This window comes from Schistocerca cancellata, chromosome 1, assembly GCF_023864275.1.
Source record: "Schistocerca cancellata isolate TAMUIC-IGC-003103 chromosome 1, iqSchCanc2.1, whole genome shotgun sequence".
Taxonomy (NCBI): Eukaryota; Metazoa; Arthropoda; class Insecta; order Orthoptera; family Acrididae; genus Schistocerca; species Schistocerca cancellata.
The window spans coordinates 251,864,058-251,889,253 of record NC_064626.1 but is presented as its reverse complement, the minus strand read 5'-3'; the positions used below and the strand labels follow the sequence as shown (position 1 = coordinate 251,889,253).

The window sequence follows — 25,196 nt, the reverse complement described above, 5'->3', positions numbered from 1 at the left end:
ATTATGATTGACATCAGAATACGATCTAATATCTACAGCAGATGGATGTCAATGATATTGTACAGCTGTTTTGTGGCTCACTGCACTAACTTTGTTGTAATGGTATAACCTATTCTTTCTTTAGTTCACTTGCGACACATTTATGTTCAAAGGATCTACCACATATTATGATTACAGAAGGGGGCTAACTTCAACGTACACTTCAAAAATCATCTGACAGGAATGGCATCAGGTCCAGGGGCTTTATCCAATTCTAGTAACTTATGCTATTTCTCAATGTCATTAACACTAATGCCTGTATCATTCACTTTGGTACCAAAGCCTGTAATCTCAATAACAATTTCAATTATCGCTTTGATAACTACATATCTAACTATGAATGACAACAGCAACACACTTATGGTAGACAGGCTAGTTTTGATTGACTGTCCAGAGTTCTTAAGCAAATAAGGCCACACTGTTCAGAAGTTTGGAGATGAATAACCTGCTTTGACAGTAATTAAGGCAGTTTGCAAAGAGAGGATGAGCACTAATATGAGGACAAAAATTTAGCTAAAAGAAAAGCAAGAACAGTGCACTGAACTTAACCTGCACAACATCCAGAAAGTTATGATTGTCTAAAGAGATAAAGAGCTAGCTGAGCAGAATAAATTTATCAGTGCCACACTAAGAACTAATCAACTTGTACCAGTAATAACAATATTAGAACTGTGACCTGAACTGATGAAAGAAGACTTATAAACATCCACATATTCTGAAAACTGGTGTGAGGAAGTAACTTCAATAATTCAATTGTTTTAGTACAATCTCATTAACTTGTATGATGCCTGAACTCATTTCTTTGTCTTATTTGAGATTTTGCTCCATATTACAATACTAATAAAACAATGTAAGTTGTTGTACAGAACTAATCAAAAGTAAAACTACTTACCTAATGTTTCAATTCCAGATAACATTATTTCCAAACTTAATGTCTTAAAGCTTCCTTGACATTTCTTTAGATTAAAAGCCACATCGTGCATAAAAGTTTTGTCAACTACTTGAGGGTAATGTTTCTGCACACCGTGTAAACACAACAGATATTTGTCTCGACTTCTGTAACTTAGTTTATTGAGAACAGATCTCACATTACTCAGGAATTTATTGTCAGGTTGTACACTAATATCATCTTCATCATGCATACGCTTCAAAATAATTCCGATAAGTTCAGAACATGGTAAGTACACTTCTCTACTGTTGATATCCATTTTAGTCCAGAGGATGTCTAGAACATTATTCACTGTGTTTTCATCCCATGGATTGATTTTGTTGCAGCAGATTGCTCCAACTAACTGTATACCAAATTCTGCATCTTTATCTGTCTCATACTTCTTTTTTAGGTAATCTAAAATTAAATCATATGGTACAGTCAAACAACTCTTCCATAGCTCAACAACTGTTTTTATTAGTTCTAAATTGTGCTTCATAATATCCCGTCTCCTGTGGAATGAGTGTTCAATTAAGAATCTAAAAACTTCACTAGTCAATTTCTTTTCATAATCATTAGAATCTGGAATAGCTCTTCCACTCCATGATAGTAGCAGTGCTAAAACGTCAGTGATGAAATAATTTAATTCATTACCAAAAGACCCATCTTTTATAAGTAACAACAAGGGGTACAACCAATGATTTGCAAATGGCAAGAAGATATTCTCATTGTTCAGTATCAGTTTCACAATAAATATTTTCACATTTCTGTGCCTATCAGATAGGAGGCATTTCTTCATATTCTCCATAAAAGATGGCAAATTTCCCTTCTCCCCTGGTTGTGGAACTGTTATGAGATTTTGTTTGTACATGTTCTGTAGCAGTGCACATAAGACTGGCATACACACATGTTGATTAACAACATCCATTTCCAAGTCGATTTCAGTGCCATCCATCTGTTCATTGACATTCCCAGGGGGACCCTGAGGACGCACAACACTCAGCGTGAAGTCAAATTGTGTCACATCTTCAGCCAATGAGCTATGGAGAAGAAACTGTGAATGTGATGGAATATAATTGATGGGTTGTGCACCGTCCATGGCATTGCCTGCTCCATCACATTTCTGTCTGAGGTTTACTAACATTTTCCGTCTTCGGGGAACATTTTCCCAGTCCATGGCAAAGGTAATATTTGTCTCACAGTCTACAAGATTTTCCCAAATCTGTGGAAAAGAAACAACAAAAAATATAAATAACTAAGTTATTGTCTAAGACACATCAGTAACTTATGGATCAAAGAAGAAATATAATATAGAAGGTGCCTCAACAAGGGCTTCATCACCTTGCAATTACTTATAAATTTATTGTTAGGACTCTGAAAGCAGGTTCTGGAGTTATGCTTTCGCAAGCTTTATCAAGCTGTGACATACAGAGCAGCTTCTAGAGTCGTCATGTAGTAAAATTTATCAAGTTGTAACTCACACAGTTGCATGATGATGAGTCAGCTGTCCTTAAGTGTTCATGTCAGTAGTTCCAAATTGACTACTTTTAATGATCTCACTGTATGTTTTGGTTTAAAAAATAACAGCCTGCATCAAGCTTTTAACAGATCTTTCGTGTCATGTGGATCAACAATTTACAAGTGAATCAAATGTTTATTCAAAACAGGCTGTTCAGTATGTTGTAACAAGTCTCCAATGAAGCAAAGTTTTGTTAGCAATTATACATAATTGACTTGGCATGCAACTCTCAGAGGTGTGTGTGTGTGTGTGTGTGTGTGTGTGTGTGTGTGGGAGGGGGGGGGGGGGATATGTTTGCACCTTACTCTAAAAATGTTTATTATGGTACTGGAACTTGGACACTGAAAGTGTATCTCTAAGGGGTTTTGTTTTGAAATGTTAAGCCAGTAAGGTGAAAACAGAAACTGTATCGTAAAGATATTCTGTTTTGAGAAGTCAGCTCTTCACTCAGGAAACAAAGTGAAAGTGCAAAACTATCCAATTTGGGACAGGGAAATTCTCAGGAACCTAGAACAAAACTTAAATGTCTTTTCTGCCTTAAGCAGGAGCAATGTTTACTGACACTTTTTTTCCTCAAAAGAGGATGATCAAAAGATTGGTGTAGCTCAATTACTGAAATCCAGCAACTTCATAAGCAAAATAATAATAATAATAATAATAATAATAATAATAATAATAATGATGATGATGATGATGAAGAAGAATTCGATATATGCTTCTACTAAGAAGATATAATTCTGTCCTACCTTTACAAAGGATACACAACGTGACACTTCTTGGTTTTTGTTTCTAATGTTTTATTAAAAATAAGCCCAAATTGGGTAGTTAGCCTGATATGAAAAAGCTGTTTGATAAGACATGTAATTTGGGTTCAGTGCATTCCAAATACCAAATCACTCAATCTTAAAAAATAATAAGGTAGAAACTTCACATATTTTGCTAAAGAATAACATTAACAGCTCCAAGCCGTAACAACAAACTTACCTATAAGCTGTAAATCGACATTCATTTGCAAAGATGTTGTAAAGTTGTTATTGAATCATGCTGGCAGAAATATTCAAAATTCTTAAAATGATGAAACAATTGATATTTACAAATATTATTACAAAAATTGGACAAGTGCAAAGAGGGTTCTGTACAAACTTAATTACGTATATAGATAGTTCACCCATCCTGGGAATGGAGGACCTCAATTATTTTCGCCTGTTATCAATATCAATACTGGCAATATTTCAAGACCAGATCAAAATCTTCACAGCAGTTCTTCCGATTATACTGGACATACAAAAAGGAGCGACAAGGGGACATCAGTTTATATACATAAAGAGAGAAGATTTAATAAAATATTTTTCATTTACTTACTAAAACATGACTGAGTTGCATTTTATTTTCGCCTGCACTAATGTTCGTCTATTATGCTTTTCATGGATGATGAATGCAACTTATGTTCACATGGCAAAAGATATTTTTTATGTGATGCAATTACACTTTAACAAGTTTTAAATGTTTTACTTCACGTGTACATTGAAACCTTGCTTCTTGTCAAGTTCCGTGCTTCTATGTCAACAGGAAGTATCCTATATGTTTTGATGTGTGAATTTGCAAGTATCAAAATATGTGACGTAAGTGGCCATATGTTTTTACTGCATTCACTTAGAAGCTTACAATTTTTTCATTGCCAAGGGACCACAAACCTTGGTATGGGACAACATGATATGTCAATTTGTTTTACAAATTAACAGTTTTCGGATTTTTGCTTTTAGTTGTGCTATGATATCTTTCTTCTTGCCAAATTTCACGATTCTAAGTCAGTGGGAAGTACCCCATAGGTTTTGATGAGTGAGTTTTCAAATATTAAAATATGTGACAAAAATGGCCATATCATTTGATTGTAGTGACTTAGAAGCTTAAAATTTTTACACCACCAAGGGACCATAGACCTTAATATGTAACAAATTTGAACGTGTTATGTTTACCAGTTCTTGAGAAATAAAGGTTCTTAGCAGTCCAACAGACAGCACTCATTCCATAAATGCTGAGGAGAGAGCAGATAGGTGGAAAGAATACATTGAAAGCCTCTATGAGGGTGAAGATTTGACTTATGTGATAGAAGAAGAAACAGGAGTCGATTTAGAAGAGATAGGGGATCCAGTATTAGAATCGGAATTTAAAAGAGCTTTGGCGGACTACATGTTGCGGTAAGGAAACCTAAAAACAAATAGGTCTAACTTGTGTGGATGGAAGACAAACCTACTTTTCCACCACATATCAGTAGATATGAATACAAACAAGATAGGTAAGATTCCATGTGATGACAATTTTACAACAAATTATAACTAAAAAAATTAAAGTTTAAAATAACATAAATGAACTAACATCTAACACTAACTGAGTAAAACTGAACATTTTTATATACTGCAGTGCTCCTCTCCCTCCAGCATGCTTTACACAAAGGTAAATGCAACTCATATAGAAGAGTACAAAAAAATTGTAGGTACACGGTGTATATGTGGACGAGGAAAAAAAAAAATTACCAGATTTCCTAGTTAAAAATACACTTTATGCCAGATGAAAATACATTTTTTCCATGGTAAGTAACAGTATACTTTTCCACGGAACTGTTAAACTTATGAATCCTTTCAATGGTAGTGGTTTTATACACTGGCGTAGAATTTCCTGGTGCTTTAAAAATGATACTCAGGGGGAAAAAGCACTTTTTGGAAAGATGTCTGATGTGCAGCAACATGTACACTGCATATTTTCAAATTACGAAAGTATAAATTCGAATTCCACTGAATGCTGCATGTTACTTTCCGAAAGATTGAAATCAAGATTGTGATGCACTTTTGTAAGCCACTTATAGCTCATGTCAAGCGATCTCGCCAGCCAATGACAGCGGATATTCAGAGCATAGCACACGTGATGTAGTCAGCCAACAGCAACATCACTGTTAAGAAGCGCGAACACAGCAAATAGGAAAAGGTAATGGTTGAAATTAATATACATAGTGTTGTTACAAGAAAAGAAAAGCTTTCATGTATAATATTAGTCTCTAAGATTAATAAGCTGCAAGAGAAGCTATGCTATCACACATAAAGTCGATCTTTTTTGCGCGAGTTACACTTTAAGATAGATCACACAAATGTGCCAGCAAAATTTGTCTGATCTTTTGGGCTTGAAAATATTCTAAATGGTCATCCTCACAGATCTCATTTTTGATTGCGTGTCAAAAGCTCTGCAATTTTAGAAATTCAACGGACATTCGAGCACAGAGTTCATCTTGAGAAATAGGAAATTTACTTTGAAAGTACTGCTTTTCAAACAACTATTCAGAATATTTTCCCACAATGTGTTAGAAATATATTCGTTTCAGCAGTTGCCAGAGAGCGCCAGATAAGAGGCGTCGCCGGGCTTGCGCAGCTATGACGATGCAGGAAGTCCGTACATTCATACGTATAAAACATTAAAAGATCTTACATTATGTCATAAAAGAAACAAGACATGGGAATTTTGTGAACCATACTAAAATGCATAATTCGGCTTAAAGTGCACATTCGTATGTCCAGATTCAGATGCAAATTTTCTTGGAGTACCAGTACTGTATCATCTCATGTTTGGTTCTTTATTATGGCATGATGCCATACGTGCTAGAAGATGAAAACATGAACTTGAAATGCAGCGAACAGTTGAAACTAGCCAATAGTGCTGAATTAAACACTACGTTTCAAATAAATTGACTGCTTCAGCAGAAAAGATTAATAAAAGTCAAAATTCTTTAACAAACCGACTAAAATAACTTCACTGCTCTGCAAGGGTGATTAACTCTTGACAGTCAGAAAGGTGGAAACAAAATACAATCTGAAACCAATAAAATATTTTACCCTTCCGTAATTATGTGAATGTAGTTTAATTCACTTGATAGCTCCTGGCCACAGAAATCCATTTTGTTTTCATTTGATGTGAGAGCAATAAACGAAGAGGAAACAGCAATATTATGGTATATTGATAATTTTACTTATGGATTACCAATATACCATAATACTACATGCAACTGAGGAAGACAGGACTACAAAAGTTGAAGAGGAAACAGCAAAACCACTTAATGTAAACAAGGGTCACGTGGAGACTACCACCTCCCCTCTACAATTCAGATTGCTCTGTACATCAGGTCCAGATCTACAATATTCCTGAACCGAGGCAATATTAGACAGTGGTGCTCCCCTCCCTCGAGCGTTTGAGGTAGGACACCAAAAATTTAAAAAATTGACTTTTAAAAGATATCTTCATTTTTAGCACTCATCTTTCTGAAGAGTCTGTTACGTAAAACATATATGTTTGAGGGAACATAATACATGTTATTTGGTCTTAAGTATGCCGAAGTGCAGTGCCACGCCTCTTCATTCAGCATTCTTCCATCGCACGTCTCTGTATTTCACTCTGTGGAATTCAAACATGTAATATTTTGTAAAGGGACCATCAATCTATATTCAGGCAAGTGGAAATTAAAATGTCCTGTGGTGCCTCTTCTGCTCCCAGTCGGCCGGTTTGACATCCTGCCCCTCTTTAAAAAAATCTTGCAATTAATACTGGCTGGGATTATTTGTAACTGTCAGAACAAGAGCTCTTCAGAAAATCTGCTGTCTTTTACTGCCTGTTACCTAATAACTGTTTTGTGTGACAAAGTTAAATATAGGATACACAAAACGAGTAAAAACAAGAGACAAGCAAGACAGTACACATTTCTTCAATTCTTAAGTCCTAGGTTTTTTTTTCTCTCTAATCTTGCCACAGGATTATATGGCGTACTTTCTTTTCTGGGAAAGAATCTATTACCTCATCAAAGTTCGTCAACATTTTGCTACATGAAAAAACAAAATGTCGTCGTCTAATACTAAAAACTCTGTTAATACAAATAGTACCCAAGACTGGTGTGGTTTCTCGATCTGATTACGTGTATTTTGTCACTGTCTTCAAGATAAAACGAAATAGGCCTGGCTAATATTGCAGCAATTGTTACACCCATCAAATAAACGAGACTGTTTTGGCATAAATGGTCATTTTTATAACACGACAGAATATAATTCACAAAGTACCAATATCAAATGCCCATTAGGCCTACTACAAGCAAAAAGTGTTATGTTAGGAAATGGTTTCACATTTCATTCGTACACTCTAGCTTCTGAAGCATGAGATCGAAATGTAGTAGTAGTACAAAATTTTTATATACATTTTGAATCGTCATATTCTTCCGTAATTTGTGAAAATCCCCTTTTCTCCTCCTTCCTCATTCTAACAAACGATCTTGTCATCACTAACTCTCTAACTATTCCTGCCACTGTCAAAACTTATTCTCTGGTTAACTTCACTAACCCTGCCACAATCACCGGTTTAGTTATCCCGCATTTATTCTCCGGTTAGGCATTATTACGTTGTTATACAACGCATTTTCCGCGCGGCAAAATTTCATTTCCTTGGATACTTAGAGAAGACAATACATAATTTTTGTTGCCTGTTATTCCTGTTAGTCATTTATTTCCACTCTGGTTGTCTGAATCTATGGAATTCGCTAGTAATTATAACAATGCTGATCATTGGCAAACCCAGTCAACCACAAACAGTGACTGGCATTCACCCGTTTGGCTCTATTCGCTCAGCTCTTATAGCCCCGTCCTCTTTTGTCGGCAGGAATGTTTATTTCTAGATGCAATGGGGATTCCCCTGGCAGAGACATCATGTACACTATGCACACATTCAAAAATCAACTTACGATTCATTCAGAAATCAACTTAGGATTTGATCAAAAATGTTAAAAAACCAACAGGGATGTGTTAAAAAATCATATGAGTAATCGATAGACCAATGTGCACTGGGTGCTAGGTGCTTTGTGAAACAAGGTCTTTTTCCTCAATAATATGAATTTACCCCCCCCCCCCCTCCCCCCTTGAAACTGCTGGCCGGGGTCGATACCCTGGTTTGCCCTCACCCCCTACCCGTAGTTCCGGGCCTGTTGCGCATACGCGAATGTGGCGGCTTAGGCGCACCAGTAAAATTCTTCTGGATGGCATCTGGCTGCTTGCTGCTATTGCTTGTACAGCTAACGTCACACTTCTGTAGCCAGAAGTGGGACAAGGTACTACTCATATGCGACAATTTAATTTAAAACTAAAACAATGAAAACTTCCCGGAATTCTAAAAAATTCCCGAGTTTTTCCCGGATCTCCCGGTAGTCCCAAGTCATATACACCTGGAGACAGCTCTTTATAAAGATAATCCAAGTTACTCTCGGAAGTGACCTTGGGTACTTTTAGGTCAGAAAGAATATATTAATGTAATGTCAGTAAAGAGCAACAGCATCCTTGAAGAGGTCCAGAATTGATCTCATATACTAAGGGTAATAATGCCCACAGACTTTCAAGAACAGATAACTGGATGAAAAAATAAGTTAACTATAGCAAAATCCAGAATTCAGATTGTAATACCTATTGCACGACAGGAGAGAAATTAAAAGAAAAGCAGTGTGGTTTCAGCTGCCTGAAACTGCAGCTTGTGTGTGTGTGTGTGTGTGTGTGTGTGTGTGTGTGTGTGTGTGTGTGTTTTGTTGACAATGGCCTTAAGCCCCAAAAACGTTAATTGTGAGATTGTGAGAGTCGTTTTGTTGTACCTATCTGTGACTCAGCATCTCCGCTATATGGTGAGTACGAACTTTCCTTCTTATAATATTGTTACATTTCATCCTGGATTTTCCATTGTTTGATTAATATAAAAGAACTAGATATCTAGTGAGGTTATTACAGAACTCTAGTTTAAATAACCTGGGCAAAGATAAGCATCAAAGATTGGTCCTACCTGGCAATCAGATGCTTTTACAGACCAACTGCCTCAGAAGCGATAGTGATACAGTGCTTCAGAGAAAACTTGGGGAATATAGTGAGTAAGATCCTGATGAGGCTGTTACAACACCAGTTCTAATTATGTGTCTCCCATTTCTTATCTGGCAGACAGGAATTCATCAAAGATTGTTTGCAATTTCTTGTCTGAAATTTACTTCAAGCAAATTTGGTAGAACATAAATAATTTATGAGTAAAGGTAAAAATACACTGCAAAGTAAAGGCATCGATTCAATGTGACAGGCACATGAGAAAGACTGAAAACTGCAGGGCACCAATGTTACTAATAATGGGTCATAAAGGCATCTCATCTTTGCGAACCTTGAAAGTACTTAAAGTCTCAGTGGAACTGGTGCTCTCTGTCGTAGCTTCTTCTTAACTTTGTCTGGCAAGCTGGATTCTTAGAGAAGCACTGTGGTCTTCCTCTCCATTCTCTTGGTAGAATCAGTGTCGATCTTCTGATATGTGCTGTCTTCTTGCAGGTTCTCAGAGTAATCATTGTGAGATAGGATCACAGTTTTGTTGCCCTTGTTGTCTGGTAAGACGACAATATCTGGGCATTCTCTTAGTCTCTGTATGGATGGTCTCTCCCTGCTCCAGATGTTTGATTTCATAGGTTTTGTTCATGCAAAGAAATTATTCTTCTGGTGCTTCAGGTAGGAGTCATGTAGCTGCCTGCTCCACTGCACTTATGATACCTTTTATAGGTGTCTATTTGGGAGTGGGTGCAAAATTGAGTCCTTTGATGTGAACTGAAATCATGTCCTCATCCAGTTGCTTGGCAATGATATCTATAGTAGTATTCAGAGAGGATCAGAATATTGTCCCCCTGATATATACAGATGTATCAGATGATCTCAGTAAGTGTGAAAGAATGTTGTGTACTTCATGGGACGTGTTTGAAGTTAAGTCTTCCAGGGCTGCGTCAAATCATCTTCCCCCTACACCATTTATTTCCTCTACTCTTTCTCTTCTTCAAGTTCTTTTCCCTTCATATAGGCCTCTATGCATTCCCTCCAACTTTCAATCTTCTTTTCTTTACTTAGTATGAACTTGCTATCTGAGCTCTTGATATGTATAAAGCTGTTCTTTAATTTTTCTATATGATACTTCTGTCTTTTCCATAGTCATGCATATTTCGTAAGTCTTGCATTTCTTCTCGAGCCATTCCTGTTTTGCCAGTTTGCACTTCTGTAAATGTAACTTTTTAGAGGTCTTTGCTGCACTACTGTTATGTTTTTGTATTTTCTCTTTTTATTAATAATTAGCCATCATCCAAGGTTTTCCACAGGGTCTTGTCTTTTTACCTTAGATTAGATTAATTATTCATTCCATAGACCCATAAAAGAGGGGATCCTCGGGGGTGGGGGGCATGTCAGATAAACACATTACAAAAAATGTAATTAGAAAAAACTTGAGTTTCATTAATTTTAATGAATCTCAGTCAATAAATAGTAAAATTATGTACTTGAATCAAAATTAAACTTCTAATATTTACAGGTTTAATACTTACACCTGCTTTCATTAAATCCAACATTCACACAGCAGCTAGTCACTTGGCTATTACAACCAAGTACTGTCAAAAATTAAAGTAAATTATTCATTTCAATGATCTTCAGTTAAGAACAGTCAAATTACGTACAAGATTTAAAATTAAACTTCCACTATTTTACAGACTTAAGACTTACATCTGCTTTCCATATATCTATCATTCACACAGTAGGTAGTTACTTGGCTGTTACAACCAAGTATTGTCAAAAATTAAAGTATAATAAATCTTCATTAAAATGGTCTACTGCACTTGTTGATAAGTTCATGGATTGAATAGAAGGAGTTGGCCACAAAAATTCTATTAAAGTATGTTTAAATTGTGCCTTGTCAAACTAAACTCTTAATGGTTGCTGGTAACTTATTGAAAATATGCGTTGCTGAATACTGGACTCCTTCCTGGGCAAGAGTAAGTGATTTTAAATCTTTATGTATATTGTTCTTATTCCTAGTATTGATACTGTGTTCTAAGCAGTTAGTTGGAAAAAGAGATGTATTATTTACAACAAACTTCATCAAGGAATAAATATACTGAGAAGCTGTGGTTAGTATGCCAAATTCTTTGAAAAGATTTGGACATGATGTGTATGATTCTGTGCTGCCTTCACAGCATAATTTCTCAAGGATACAGTTCGTCTTCTATTGTGTTCCTAAGCCAGTTTTCATTCAATCGTTGAGTAAGGCTCCCTTTGAAATTCTCAACAAGTTCTGTTGTGTGAAACTACTCAGGCTCTACTTTCTTAATTTTCTACTTTTTTTTACAATTTCTTCAGCCTTAATCTGAAGTTCATAACAAATTAATTGTTGACCATGTCAACATCTCTCCCTGGAAATGTTCTGCAGTTTAAAATCTGGTTTCAATATCTGGCTTAGCATTTTGTAATCTGTTTGAAATCTCATAGTGTCTCTAGGTCTACTTCACATATCCAACCTTCTTTCATGATTTAAACTAAATATTAGCTATAATTAAATTTTACTCAGTGCAAAACTACCAGGTAGCATCCCCTTTCATTCTTCTTCCCCCATCCATGTTCTCTTACTATATTTCCTTCTCTCCCTTTTCCAGCTATCAAACTCCAGTCCCTCACCATAATTAAATTTTTTGTCTCCCTTAACTATTTGAATAATTTCTGTTATCTCAATAGACATTCCTTCCAGGCCATCACTATCTGCAGAGGTAGTTGGCATATAAACTAGAACTGCCGTGGTGGGCACTGGCTCTGTGTCTATCCTGGCAACTACAACAAGTTCCTGTGTTATACACAGTAGCCTATCTACATTCCTATTTTTTAAACTCATTATTAAATATACTTCCGCATTACAACAAACTCATTTTGTGTTCACAACCTTGTACTAATATGACCCAAAGTCCTGTTCATTCTGCCACCACGTCCACTAATTCCCACCATATTCAACTTCAACTTATCCACTTCCCCTTTTCAATTCTCTAACATAACTACCAATTACGGAATGTAACAGCCCACACACCAACATGCAGAATGCCATTTTTGTTTCTCCTGATGAAATCCTCATGTGAAGTTCCTGCCCAGAGTTCTGAATGGAAATTATTTTTCTTATGGAATATAAAGGGCTGTTAATTTCTCCTCACTAAAATCCATTCGCAATATTAACACATCAAGGTCATTTAACTAATGTTACAAGGCCAGATCAGCTAATCATCCAGACTAGTGCCCCTGCAACTGCTGAAATGTTTGTTGATCTTCTTCAGATGCCACATGTTTCTCTGACCTTTCAACAGAGGTGTGTATCCATCTTATAACCTCCTTACAGAGTGACACCACCTGCGCCCTTTTCCAATCATGTGACACATTCAGTTATTACTATTACCTTCAGAAAAGTGATGCTTAAAGTGACAGATCCAATGTATATTTCAGGTAGATCCTAGTAGGCACTCCATTAGGTCCTGTGACTTTTCCTCTATCAAGTGATTTGACTTCCTTTTTCTTTTTTTCTTTTTAATTTACACATTCCCTTACTTCTATATCTATCATATAACATTTGTGAAATGATCAAACATAGGAACTGCACTTGGACGGTCTTAGCTTAATAGTTTCAAAGGCAGCTTTTAGTGTTGTGGCCTTCATTTTATCAACCTCCATTTTGGTATCGTAATGGTCAATCAGGATTACTTTTTTTTTACATCAGCAAACACATATAATAGCTGCAAGCTCAACAGATTATGAAGAGATTGAAAAATGCCTGACGAGATAAAAGAAATTATTCAAATAATTAAAGGATATTAAAATGTAATTGTCATAAGGATTGGAAATGTGACAGCAGGAAAAGGACAAGAAAAAAGGAAGAAATAAAAGAAAGGTTACAAATATGAACTGAGGAATACCAATGGAGGGAGAAGGTACCTGGTCGAATACTCCATAGAGCATAAATTAATCACTGCAAACACCTGTTTTACAACTCCTGAAGAATGGCTGCATTTATGGAAGACACCTAAAGACTCCTGTCAGTTTCATATTGACTATATAATGATTAAGACAAAAAATTCGAAACCAATTTTAAACTGGAGGAGATTCAAGTGAAGGACTTGTGGATCAAATAGGGGAAAAAAGTTTCAGTACAAACCCTTGCATAACACACGTGATTTTGCATTTAATTAACAGTAAAGAAAACTGGAGCAAATGAGTTAAGTAAAGGGAAATATCGAATAATAAAATGTTATACTATTAGGAAGTGCTTTCATGATGAAGCAGGAATTCCTTTTTTTACTTTACTTTACAATGCATGTGGCAAGGGTCTTTTCGACCGTACACCTGCTCGACGAGTCTCTTCCACTTCTGTCTGTCCAATGCTCTGTTTGTCCAGTTGCTGTTGCTGTTCATCCTAGCTGTGTCCTCCTGAATGTTATCCCGCCACCTGACCATCTGATCCTGGGTCTTCCTCTTCCTCTCGTTCCATCTATTGTTCTGCTGAATGCCATCTATTGTTCTGCTGAATGCCATTCTAGGTAGTTATTATCTGTCATTCTTGCTATACGGCCTGTCCAATTCAACCTTCTCCTCTTGAGCACTTTGACGATGTTATGGTGTTTGTACAGCTCTCTTAATTCTTCATTTCTTCTCATTCTCCATTCCATGTTATTTTTGTCGCATAAAGTCCAAAAATTTTCTTTAGTACTTTTCTTTCGAATATTAACAGTTGTTCTTCGTCTTTCTTTCTAAATATTAATGTTTGACATCCATATAACATCACAGACATAATGGTCGATTGATATAAGCGGATTTTAAAGTAACTGCTAAGTGATCTTTTTCTTAGAATTTTGATGAAACTAAAAAGTGTCTTGTTTGGTGTTGCTAAACAGGCATCTATTTCTATATCTGTTCTGTTGTTATTACTAAAATGACTTCCTAGGTACTTGAAGTGGTCAACAGTCTTGAAATTGAATCCATTTACAGTCAAAGGTGCATCTTTTCTTGTTTTCTTACTTATGGGCAGGTATTCTGTCTTTTCATCATTAACATGTAATCTTGTTTTCTCAGCAATTTTGTAGTAATTTTGCATCATTCTGATTAATTCTGTTTTGGAACTATTTATGTGTGCTACATCATCTGCATAGGCAAGTCTTGTAATGTTCACATCCTGTAGCTAGATTCCTTGCAGACTGATTTTAGAAAATTCTCTCTTGATTTTCTCTAGGACAAGGTTAAATAAAATAGGTGAAATGGCACACCCTTGTCTCAGTTCAGTGTACACCTTGAAATTTCAGTTTCTCCTGCTGGTGTCTTTATGTGACAAAGTTTGATTTGTACACATTTTAACTAATATGATTCATGTCTTGTGAAAAAAAAAAAAAAATGCAAAACACTTTTACTAGAACTGATAACAGTCCTCTGATTTGTAGCCAAGTGGCAGGCTTAAACCAGATGCTCAGATGATTTTATGATTATTTTGGGTGAAAATTTTTCTAACTCTGTTACAGTGTGGAGAATTGTAGACCCCCCAACCTGTCCTTAATAGGCCAGGCTCGTACTAAGCATAGGAAGCAGCTACTATAGTGGAGTACATGTGGCCTGCAAATTTTTTTTTTTTTTTTTTTGGACAGAGAAGTTCCTCTACAAGCATGATAAGATACATTTGAAGTTCAAGCAGGGAAAAATATGATCACTATTAATGAAAGAGAGAAGCCCTCTTTATGACAGACCACAGCAAGAAAATGTTATAATATAGATTTAGTTAACTGCTAGTGTGTCTGCAGAAAGGTCCCAGGACTAGTGTTATTTATAAACTGTAACAATGTTCACGTGGTATAAAGGCCAGAAGTCTGACTGAAGCCAGATGTTAATAACAAAAAAATTATGAATTATGACTGAGGTGTTTCTTCCAAAGATGGGTTGAATTTTGGCAGTAGAGGCATGTTTATCACTAAAAATATTATAATATCTAGTAAGGTTAGTACAGATTCCAAATGGGAAATTATTTGTGTGAAGATGTGTTAAAGGTGGTCATGGATGCTTTTATAGATCCCCTGCTTCAGAAGGAGTGGAACATTTGAAGGGACTTGAAGAATATTTTGCAAATATTGGAGATTTCAACTTAACAACTACAAACTCATAGCCTCAAGTGATTAGAGCAGGTAGTAGAGAGAGGGAATAATGTGAAATTGTTCTACACTGGTTGACAATTGCTAAGGAACAAATGACACTTGCTAAGGAGCAACTGCTACCTGCTAGAGAACAACCAACCAACGATAGTAAAGGTAATGTAGTGACGGGGATGTTCAACTGCTGAGAAGCTTGTGCCTGAATACATTGTATCCACTCAACAGTACACAAACAATGGTGTTTCACAGAAGTTGCTGTGGAACTGATTTGTGTGATATTCCATGTAATAGGGCAACATGTCTGCAAGACATCATTTGAGTGCTTACGATCATGGATGAGCAGTTGGATGGCTCAAGTGTCACTACTGCGGCCACAGTAATTGGTGTGTCCAAAAGTGTCATCTCATGATTAGAAAAGGACGTTAAAAGTGAAAACGTTATGCGAAAGCATGCTGATGGGCCACAACACTCCAAGAAGATCGATATGGAGCCCTAGTGGTGAAAAATAACAGACATCTCATTTCTAAGGGGACTGCTGCAGACTTTGCAACTACTACCAGTACACTGGTCTCTGCCAGAACCTTTCTGCGGTGATTAAATTAGGCTAGTTTGTATGCTGTGAAACTTGTTAAACGCATCCCACTTCAATCATGCCTTCGTGGAGAAAGATTTTGTTGGTGTTGGTAGCGGTCAGTAACAGTGGTATAGAGTGATGTTCTCCAATGAATCCCACTTCACTGTGGCAAGTGCTTCTGGCCACTTGTTTTTGTGTGTGGTGGTGGGGGGGGGGGGGGGGGGGGGAGGAGGGGGGGGGGGGAATATGTTATAACTGATAGTGTTTATGAATGTCATCAGTATGGCATAAGCATTTTGTGTTGGCAAGCATTAGGCTCATAGTCCAAACACCATTGCATATCTTTGTGCGAGGTACCATTACAGCACAGTGGTATTGCAGGGAGATTATTCTGGGTCATGTAGTCTGTTTAGAGGTGTGCCAGTCCTGAATTTCTGTTCATGGATGACAATGTCCAACCACACAGGACCAGGTGTCAGGCACACTGTAAAGTGAAGATACTGAACATATGGAATTGTCTGTGTACAACATGGACCTAAACTCTATAGAACATTCCTGGGATGCTCCCTGAACCTTGCAAGAACTGAAACCCCGTCAAGAGAGGAGTGGGACAGTATCCCCAAGGAATCCTCAACAGTTAGTAGGTAGCATGAGCAACAGGTGCAAAATGTGCATTACTGCCCGAGGATGGTATATTCCTTACTGAAAGTCAGATATCAATCTTTGTCTCCATTCCTGACCAATAGTAAGTAAAGCAGTGTAAATGTCTTATCCAGAAATTACCTTAAGCAGCTAACTGCAGATCGACTTGTGAAAATTACATATTAGATTTCCTGGTCACCAACAGGCCCAAACTTTTCGTCCCACTTGGCATAGAACAGGAAATCAGTAATTCTAATGCTGCTACAGCATCAGTGAATACAACTGTAAACAGGAATATAAAGAAAGGTACGGAGATATTCCTGCTAAGCAAGAGCAACAAGAAACACATTTCAGATAAGGAGTAAATGTGTAAACTTCACACCAAAACTGAATACATCGAGCATCAATGGACAAACTTCAAGAGTACAATATAATGCACTTTAGACAGGGACGTGGTGAGCAAAATTGTTGGGTTACCGTGTTGATGAGAACAAGCAGATTTAAGACAATTATGATCAATTAAGATGAATTTTAATGAGAAACTGAACCACAAATTGAAAATGTGTCAAATATAATATAAACAAAAACCCAGTTTACCATCTGTGGAATTTATACATAGAAAAGTGATAGTAATTATGATGCAGCCAACTGTAAAGACATAGGATTTATGTTCAGAACAGAAGTCACATTATGTGTGTAAAGTAATTTACAGAAACAATTAAGAGATTGTTATCGGTATGCATTCCATGTAACTTAAATGCAAAAACTGTAGTATTTCAACATACTCACCATTTCAGAAATATTATAATGAACTGTGAAGCCAAGTTCTATAACCAGTTTTGTGAAAGCATCACAATCCTAACTGTAAATTTGATTAATACCAGTTTGAACAATGCATAATGTAACTTCATAACTGTTGGAGTCCATACAGGCAGCAATGACATTATCTGTATCGCATCAGTCTTGCCACAGTTTTATCTGTGTCGTGACACAATAAATATATTTTAAATGTATAAGTGATTCAGCTATGTTATGTTTCGGTTAATTTTACATAAATTGCCTGAGATAGATAAAACTGGAACCAGGTGAAATTTTTGGTGGAGAACTTGTGAGAAACTTGAGTTACACACCTCAATCAAATAGTTGATTACAGCAAGTTAAGTACCTGAAACAATGCCATGAAAACCGGTTAAGTTTTAATCAAAGCTGTCTACCCAGACACACTGTGACTGTAATGGCACTGAAATAGAAAATGACAGAAAGAAGACAAAAATACTACATGTCTTTTCCCAAATCTGTATAATTGAGGAAGATTACACAGTAGTTTTCTCATGTAACTCATTGCATGAATGTCAACATGACTGATACTGATGGAAGAGACCATGGGATAAAAAAGCAAATACAATTGCTCAAAGAAGGAAAGACCAATGGTCTTAACCAGATACCAATACAATTTACATAGAGTATATGAAAGACTTTGCTCCTCTTCTAGCAGTAGTGTGCCACTGACCGCAAAGAATTCCTAATGACTGGAAAAAAGTGCAGGTCATTCTCATTTGCAAGAAGGGCACACTTTTCTGTGTGTATATCGATGGTACTAGCCATTTTGCCTCCAGAAGGTAAGTGATGGCCAGCAATTGTATTTAATAATTTATGAGTTTATGACTGAATTTTTCTCAGATACAATTCCTGTAATTAGTAATGTTTCATCTTCAACAGCTAACGCAAAATGTCAACAGTGGTAAATTCCATTGTGGACACATCACAAACAGTTGTGTATTGTTTCTCAAGGTAATTCCACTAATACTCATGTGGCAGACAGGTGTCTGTTATGAAACATAAACTGTTTACAAATGTGTGCCTTAAAACATACAGCTCATTCAGGACCTGATACCACCTCTAACATTTTTTGTAACCATTGGATTCTTATTTCAAAATAAATATGAAACCCTTACTGTCTGTATAATTTTGACCCTTTGTTTGTATGCGACTAATGCGATAACATGAATGCAAGATTACACACACTCTACATGGCATATGTAGGTTACGTTATGATACTATTCACTCCGGTGTAAGTTTGCATAACTACATGAATACAGATTACACAATGCATTGTAAACACCATAAAATGAAAAAGATTTCTCAATACTGGCGTTGGCTGCTGCAGATGGGTATGCTGGCCTGACACCATTCCAACTTATTTGTGGATATAAATATTTTGTGAAATGTTAGTTGATTTCATAATCATAACGATATTCTTCAAATACTTCCAGATGTTCAATCTGATCATTCAATCCTTCTGCACTATATTTATACAAAATAACCTAATCATTTTCATCAGATGCTGTGAGTGATGGTTTTAGATATGTCAGCTCACCGCTGCACAACAGATTGATTCCAGATGTCAATCACACCCCTCACTATGTATTCATTTCCCACCATGACCATTCTATGAAATACCATATTGCAGTGCCTGTTTTATTCCGAATTACGATGCAATGTTCCTTCGGATGTGCATGTACCGGGCAAACAACTTTTGATTAAAATGTCTCCCCTGTATGAGAATACACGTAATGAACATATAAGTGCAGGTTATAGACACATGGTTGACAACATGTAGACGTTTGGGTCTGGTTGTGTAGTGTGCTCGGAGAGCCGGATTGTGAGGTGACAGCTCGTGATACGTGGGAAACTGGGTTCAAGTCCCATTCTGGCACAAATTTTCATTGTTGTTATTTCATTATACAGCCGATGGTTGCCCATATTCACAACTGCGAATACATTTAATGTATTCTATGAGAAGTTTTGTTTTCTTGGATAGTGCACCTACATGTATGTAGGTAAACAGGGAAACCACGAAGTAAATGGAGGGGAGATAGACCAGTTTTCATATTTTCATGTTTCTAGCTTCTAGTTTTAAGTCTGTAAGATTTTGATTAAGTCCTTCATTTTTCATGTATTATGTCTCAATTTTTAATCATACGTTTCTATTCCCACTTTTTCTGTTTCTCACGTTTTGGTTCTAGTTCTGCACTGTGGTCCCAATATCTTGTTCTTATATCTTATAAACCAACCAACAGTGTGATGTCCTGAAACCACAAATCTATTGCCTTTCTTAATTACACACTCACAAATTAAGGTATAAAATTAGCCAACGTACTAATATACTCTGACAATTTCATTAACTAAAGACAGATATCTGAAACAGACACTTACCTTCTGTTGGTTCTCTGAAAACAGGAATCCAGAAACAAAAGTTTCTTCAAATTTTGTGTTTGTAATGACAGCTGCTAGACCATTGTATGCAGCACATTGCATCTTGCGAAACAGTTCCAGCACTTCAGGATCTTCCCTAGCATTTGATGGTTTCTCAATACTCCGAAACGCTTTCAATCTATAACAAAATGCAAATGGAAGTAGTGTGTTGTTACCTGTTCTGTAGCTGCATTGCCTATGTAACACAACAGTTGGTTTATCGATTTGTCCTGAATTACAAAGCCATTCAAAGATTGTATTATTTCTGCTGCTTCAGCAGTAACACGGTGTTTGAATGTGCTGATAACCACTTTATTTACAGAAATGCACGAAGAAGAAGAAGAAGAAGAAGAAGAAGAAGAAGAAGAAGAAGAAGAAATGTATATCAGAAAAAAATATACAAACCTCTTAACAATTTCCTTCATCAGCTCTTTTCCTTTAATGACAGCACCTGGAAAAGCTGCATTTGTGATGGGGCTTGCTTTGTCTTCAAGTACTTCCTTACTGCACTTGAAATGTAAAACATCTAATAACTGGGAAGCACCAAATTTTGAAACAATGTCGTGTTTCGTGATGAATATATTGGTGTCTTGCACCATGCTAGACAAATTTTTCATAATATCTTTAATATATTTAGCATAAAAGGTTTGAATTGCACTAATACTACTGTACTTAACAAGAGGCACCAGAAACTTCTCAATGCTGCCCAGTCGTGTGTTTGAATCATACACTCTGTTACTAAACACGGAGAATGCTGTTTCCAAGCATTCCTGTTGCTTTTCTGATGTCAACCTGGAAAGATAGCAAAAAAGTTTTATTAAAATTGTAACACTGACCAGGGAGTAACATAATGAATAGATTAAAGTGAAAGATTTGTCACTTTTATTAAATAGGTAAATTGGATGAAAAACCCTACTTCTACGGACCTTCCACGCTTCTCTCACTTTTCAACTACTCCCTCTGTTCATGTATCATCTCTTAACAGTTTGTCCAGGTATTGCCTTACCTCTGGTCATTCCTATTCTTCCCTATCCTAAAGTTATTTTCTGAGCATAGTTCATTCTTGCATACTTCATTTTCCAAACATGCATTATCATAGAACCTAATACAACGAGGTAGTCTTCCACAACACACCACTCTATTTGAGCCCTTCATGTTTCATTCTCCACCTACACTGCAGAAAACCAGTAAGTAGATCAGAAGCTTAAATGTTGCATGTTCTTTAAATTATATTTACTTCTTGCTCAAAGCTTCTAGTGTTTAACTACTTGTAATGATATGTGAAAAAACAATATATCTAATACCACAGAAATTAAAAGTTGCTTTTGTGCTTCTTTTAAGTAATTTTATGTTTGATACTACAATTAGATGACAAACATTAATGAAATTAGAATGAAATTTTCACTCTACAGCGGAGTGTGCGCTGACATGAAACTTCCTGGCAGATTAAAACTGTGTGCCGCACCGAGACTCGAACTCGGGACCTTTGCCTTTCACGGGCAAGTGCTCTACCAACTGAGCTACCCAAGCACGACTCACGCTCTGTCCTCACAGCTTTGTAGGAGACGAGGTACTGGCGGAATTAAAGGCTGTGAGGACGGGGCGTGAGTCGTGCTTGGGTAGCTCAGTTGGTAGAGCACTTGACCTTGACAGGCAAAGGTCCCGAGTTCGAGTCTCTGTCTGGCACACAGTTTTAATCTGCCAGGAAGTTTCATTAATGAAATTTCTGGGAGATATCTCCATGCATGTGGTTCAGAATTCACACAGCCAGCTTATTTCAAAAATGTGCAACCAAGGAAAGTACACAAATAACAAAAATCAATATACTCTGATTAGCCAGAACATTACAATCACTACCCTACTATAAATATAAATCCAACCAGGCAACAGCAATGTCACCTGGTGAGGAATGACTGCTAGTCAGACACACGTGCAGTGTATGTAGTATCAGTTAGTGTGCTGTCATTGTGTAGAATGGGGAAGGCGCACAATCTGGAGTTTGACCGAGGGCAGATTGTGATGGCCTGGAGGCTCAGCACGAGCATTTAGAAAATTGCACAACTTGTTGGGTGTCTGAGGAGTGCTGTGGTGAGTGTCTTCAACAAGTGACAAAACAAAGGTGAAACCAAGCCCAGATGCTGTGGGGTTGGGCCACCACCCCTGACTACAGATGACGAACATAATAGGCTGGACAGACTGGTAAAACAGAGCAGGCAGCGAACTGTGGTAGACTTTAATGCTGGAGAGAGTAGAAGTGTGTCTGCATACACAGTGCACCATACACTCCTAATGATGGGCCTCCGCAGCTGACGGATGACCCATGCACGTGCCAATGTTGAACACCATGACATCAGCAATTATGAGTGAAGGAACTGGGCAAGTGATTATCGGCGCTGGATGTTGACACAGTGGCAGAGCATTCCATGGTCTGATGAATCTTGGTGCCTTCTTCACCATGCCTGTAGGTGGGTGCGAATCTATTGTCTTCCAGGGGAATAGCTCCTCGACAGCTGTACTGCAGGATGGAGACAAGCTGGCACTGGCTCCATTATGCTCTGCGGAACATTCAAGTGAGCATCCATGGATCCAGTGGAGCTTGTGCAAGGCACCATGACAGCCGAGGAGTATTGTACACTGGTTGCAGACCACACACACCCCCTCATGGCAATCATGTTTTGCGATGGCAGTGGCGTTTTTCAACAAGATAAGGCGCCATGTCACAAGGCCAGGAGCATGATGGAGTGGTTGGAGGAATGCAGTGGCGAATTCCAATTGATGTGTTGGGCTCCCAGCTTACCAGATCTGAACCAGATTGAACACATCTGGGATGTGATTGAACCCGGCATCAGAGCTCATGGCCCCCTCCTCTGGAATTTACAGGAATTAGGTGCCAACTCCTCCCAGTGGCCTACGAAGACCTTACTGCTTCCATACCATGTTATTTGTGCCAAAAGTGAATATACTGGCTATTAAGTAGGTGGTCATAATATTTCCAGCTGATCAGTGTACATACACTCTTGACTGTTAAAATTTGCAACACCCTGAAGGCAGCATGCAAGAAATGTGAAACTGGTACATAGTCCAGGACATGCTTCAACATGAAAATGATTAGCATTTTGGCACAACCACACAAAAGTAAGCATGAGTAATGCTACCTACATACAGTATGTATAAGGAAAGATTACACAGCACGTTTCACATTCAGAAATCGCATTAAGTGTTCATGTTTGAGAACACTGTTATGCTTCAGGCAAGGAGAAAATGTCTACCAGCACATTTCAGAATTCAACATCACCAAAATCATTGCCTATCAAGGCTGCGTTTATAGTTCTGCAATACTGTTGCTTCCATCAATTAGTATCCCTCGACTGTCATGCGAGTATGAAATTGGCGATTTCAGGAGCGCCATAGCCAATAGCCTCTTAATAGCCCTGTCCTAGCGCCCCCAAGTGATTAGTGCTGGGGCAGACAGACATAATATTCACTTGGCCATGCAGGATAGCACAGCCAAATCACGAATCTTGGATCAGGATATTTGCAGGAAGATAAGTATCCACATGGACAGTAATATATCATCTGGAGTACCGGAGTACCACAGACTGTTGGTACGTGAGCATTGTGGTGGTTTGCTTTGATAGGACAGCAGTGGGGTGCACTGACTGTGGTGCTCTCAACATTACTTGAAACAAGAGTGACACTGTACTGACTTTTCAATTGATTTGCAGGTTTGCATGCAACATCATGTAGGTATCCATGTGTGGAGGCTCTAAGAAGAAGAACATTTCCAGACTCCATTCACTATGGCTGTGCCCTATATTGCAACAAAATAACAAAAAGACTACACATTACCCACATTGTCCCTTCCTACCTCAATATAGGTGGTGTTCAACTGTCGCCCTGTCCAACACCTTCTCCAGATATCTCACCCACCTGAAACAGCTAGCCGCAGGATGCCAAGAATGTCACATGCAATCGCTCACCAGTCATCACAATTAATTGTATTTGGCAAAGAGCTGAAGCAGCACGGAATGACATTACCATGACTGTCATCCAAAGACAGTTTCACTATGTCCAGCCCAGTTAGGATTATGGCAGCAAGATATGGCAGCTCTGTGTACTAAATTTCTTCCCTGTATATCCTTGAATCACATACAAATTTAATCATGTATTTTTCCTACTACACTATTATATACATAATAAAAATCTTGTTATTTTTCCTGGTGTTACCATTTTAATGACCAGCAGTGTAGAAGTACAGTTTCCACACTATATAACATTTAGCTTGATGGGTGATTGTCTGCAAAATTCTGCAATTCTTTCTGCTCGAAACTTTTTGAAATTGACAGATTCACCTTAATTTGGGCTAACCAACTCCTGAATAACGTGTTCACTCTGCGACTAAATGTTGCACTTGACTGAAATTCTTTATTTGTAGATATGGTGCTTATCTATCTAGGATGAACAAGCAAATTGCTACATTCCGGTGAATAGCTCGACCAGAATGCCTAACACAATAGCAAAATTGTTCCTGAACATGAGAATATTAGGGAAATGAAAGTAGCTAATTACTACTGTAACCAGGAATGACAGTAAGCAAGACCAGAACAAAAAGGATGAAACATACAAAAGCATATTAAATTCACAAGTGAAAAAATAAAACACCTCACAGAAAAACCATAAGAACATATAAAAACTCAGTGCCCCTGGCGACTGGTGCGGAAGCTACTCGACAGCTACGATTCACTTTTCACATCCCACACACAACACTACACCACAAAACACAAATAATGGCTCTGGTTGGTGGGATTCTTGACCGATGACTGTGACAATGACATGCAACAAGTGTAGCAGACAATACATCAGCCTTTTTTGTAGACGCACAATGTCGTCCTGGAAACAGGCAGGAAAATGCATGTGGCAGCCAGAACGGGTCATGCATGCTTGTTGTCCTTCTGGGTCAACCAGTTACTGCACCTGTGGTAAAGATTGTGGTGCTTGTTGTGGAAGATGCAGAGGTCTTGATGCTGCTGTAGATGGTGCCGCTTTGTTGGAAATGTATGCAGGCTTGATGCAGCTGAGTGAAATGTTTGTGGACTTGCCATTTACCGCTATGTTCAGAGTTGATGTACCACTTCTTAATACATGGTACAGTTCGGTGTACGGGGATTGTAATGATGGCTTCTGTTCAGAGCATTAAGTGCAAACGGCTGTCTAAGTTGTGATGCAC

At 37.6% G+C, this 25,196-nt stretch overlaps 1 protein-coding gene across 1 annotated transcript in view; it reads right to left on the bottom strand.

The window, feature by feature from the left end:
• Positions 1 to 25,196, bottom strand: part of LOC126167810 (DNA-dependent protein kinase catalytic subunit-like) — a 540,256-nt gene that overhangs the window by 242,815 nt on the left and 272,245 nt on the right. The window contains exons 26-28 of the mRNA XM_049920510.1: positions 20,375 to 20,761; positions 19,931 to 20,108; positions 932 to 2,189 (exon numbers count right to left, since the gene is read on the bottom strand). Of these exons, the coding sequence (XP_049776467.1) occupies positions 932 to 2,189; positions 19,931 to 20,108; positions 20,375 to 20,761 (1,823 nt within the window). The remainder of the gene's footprint in view (positions 1 to 931; positions 2,190 to 19,930; positions 20,109 to 20,374; positions 20,762 to 25,196) is intronic.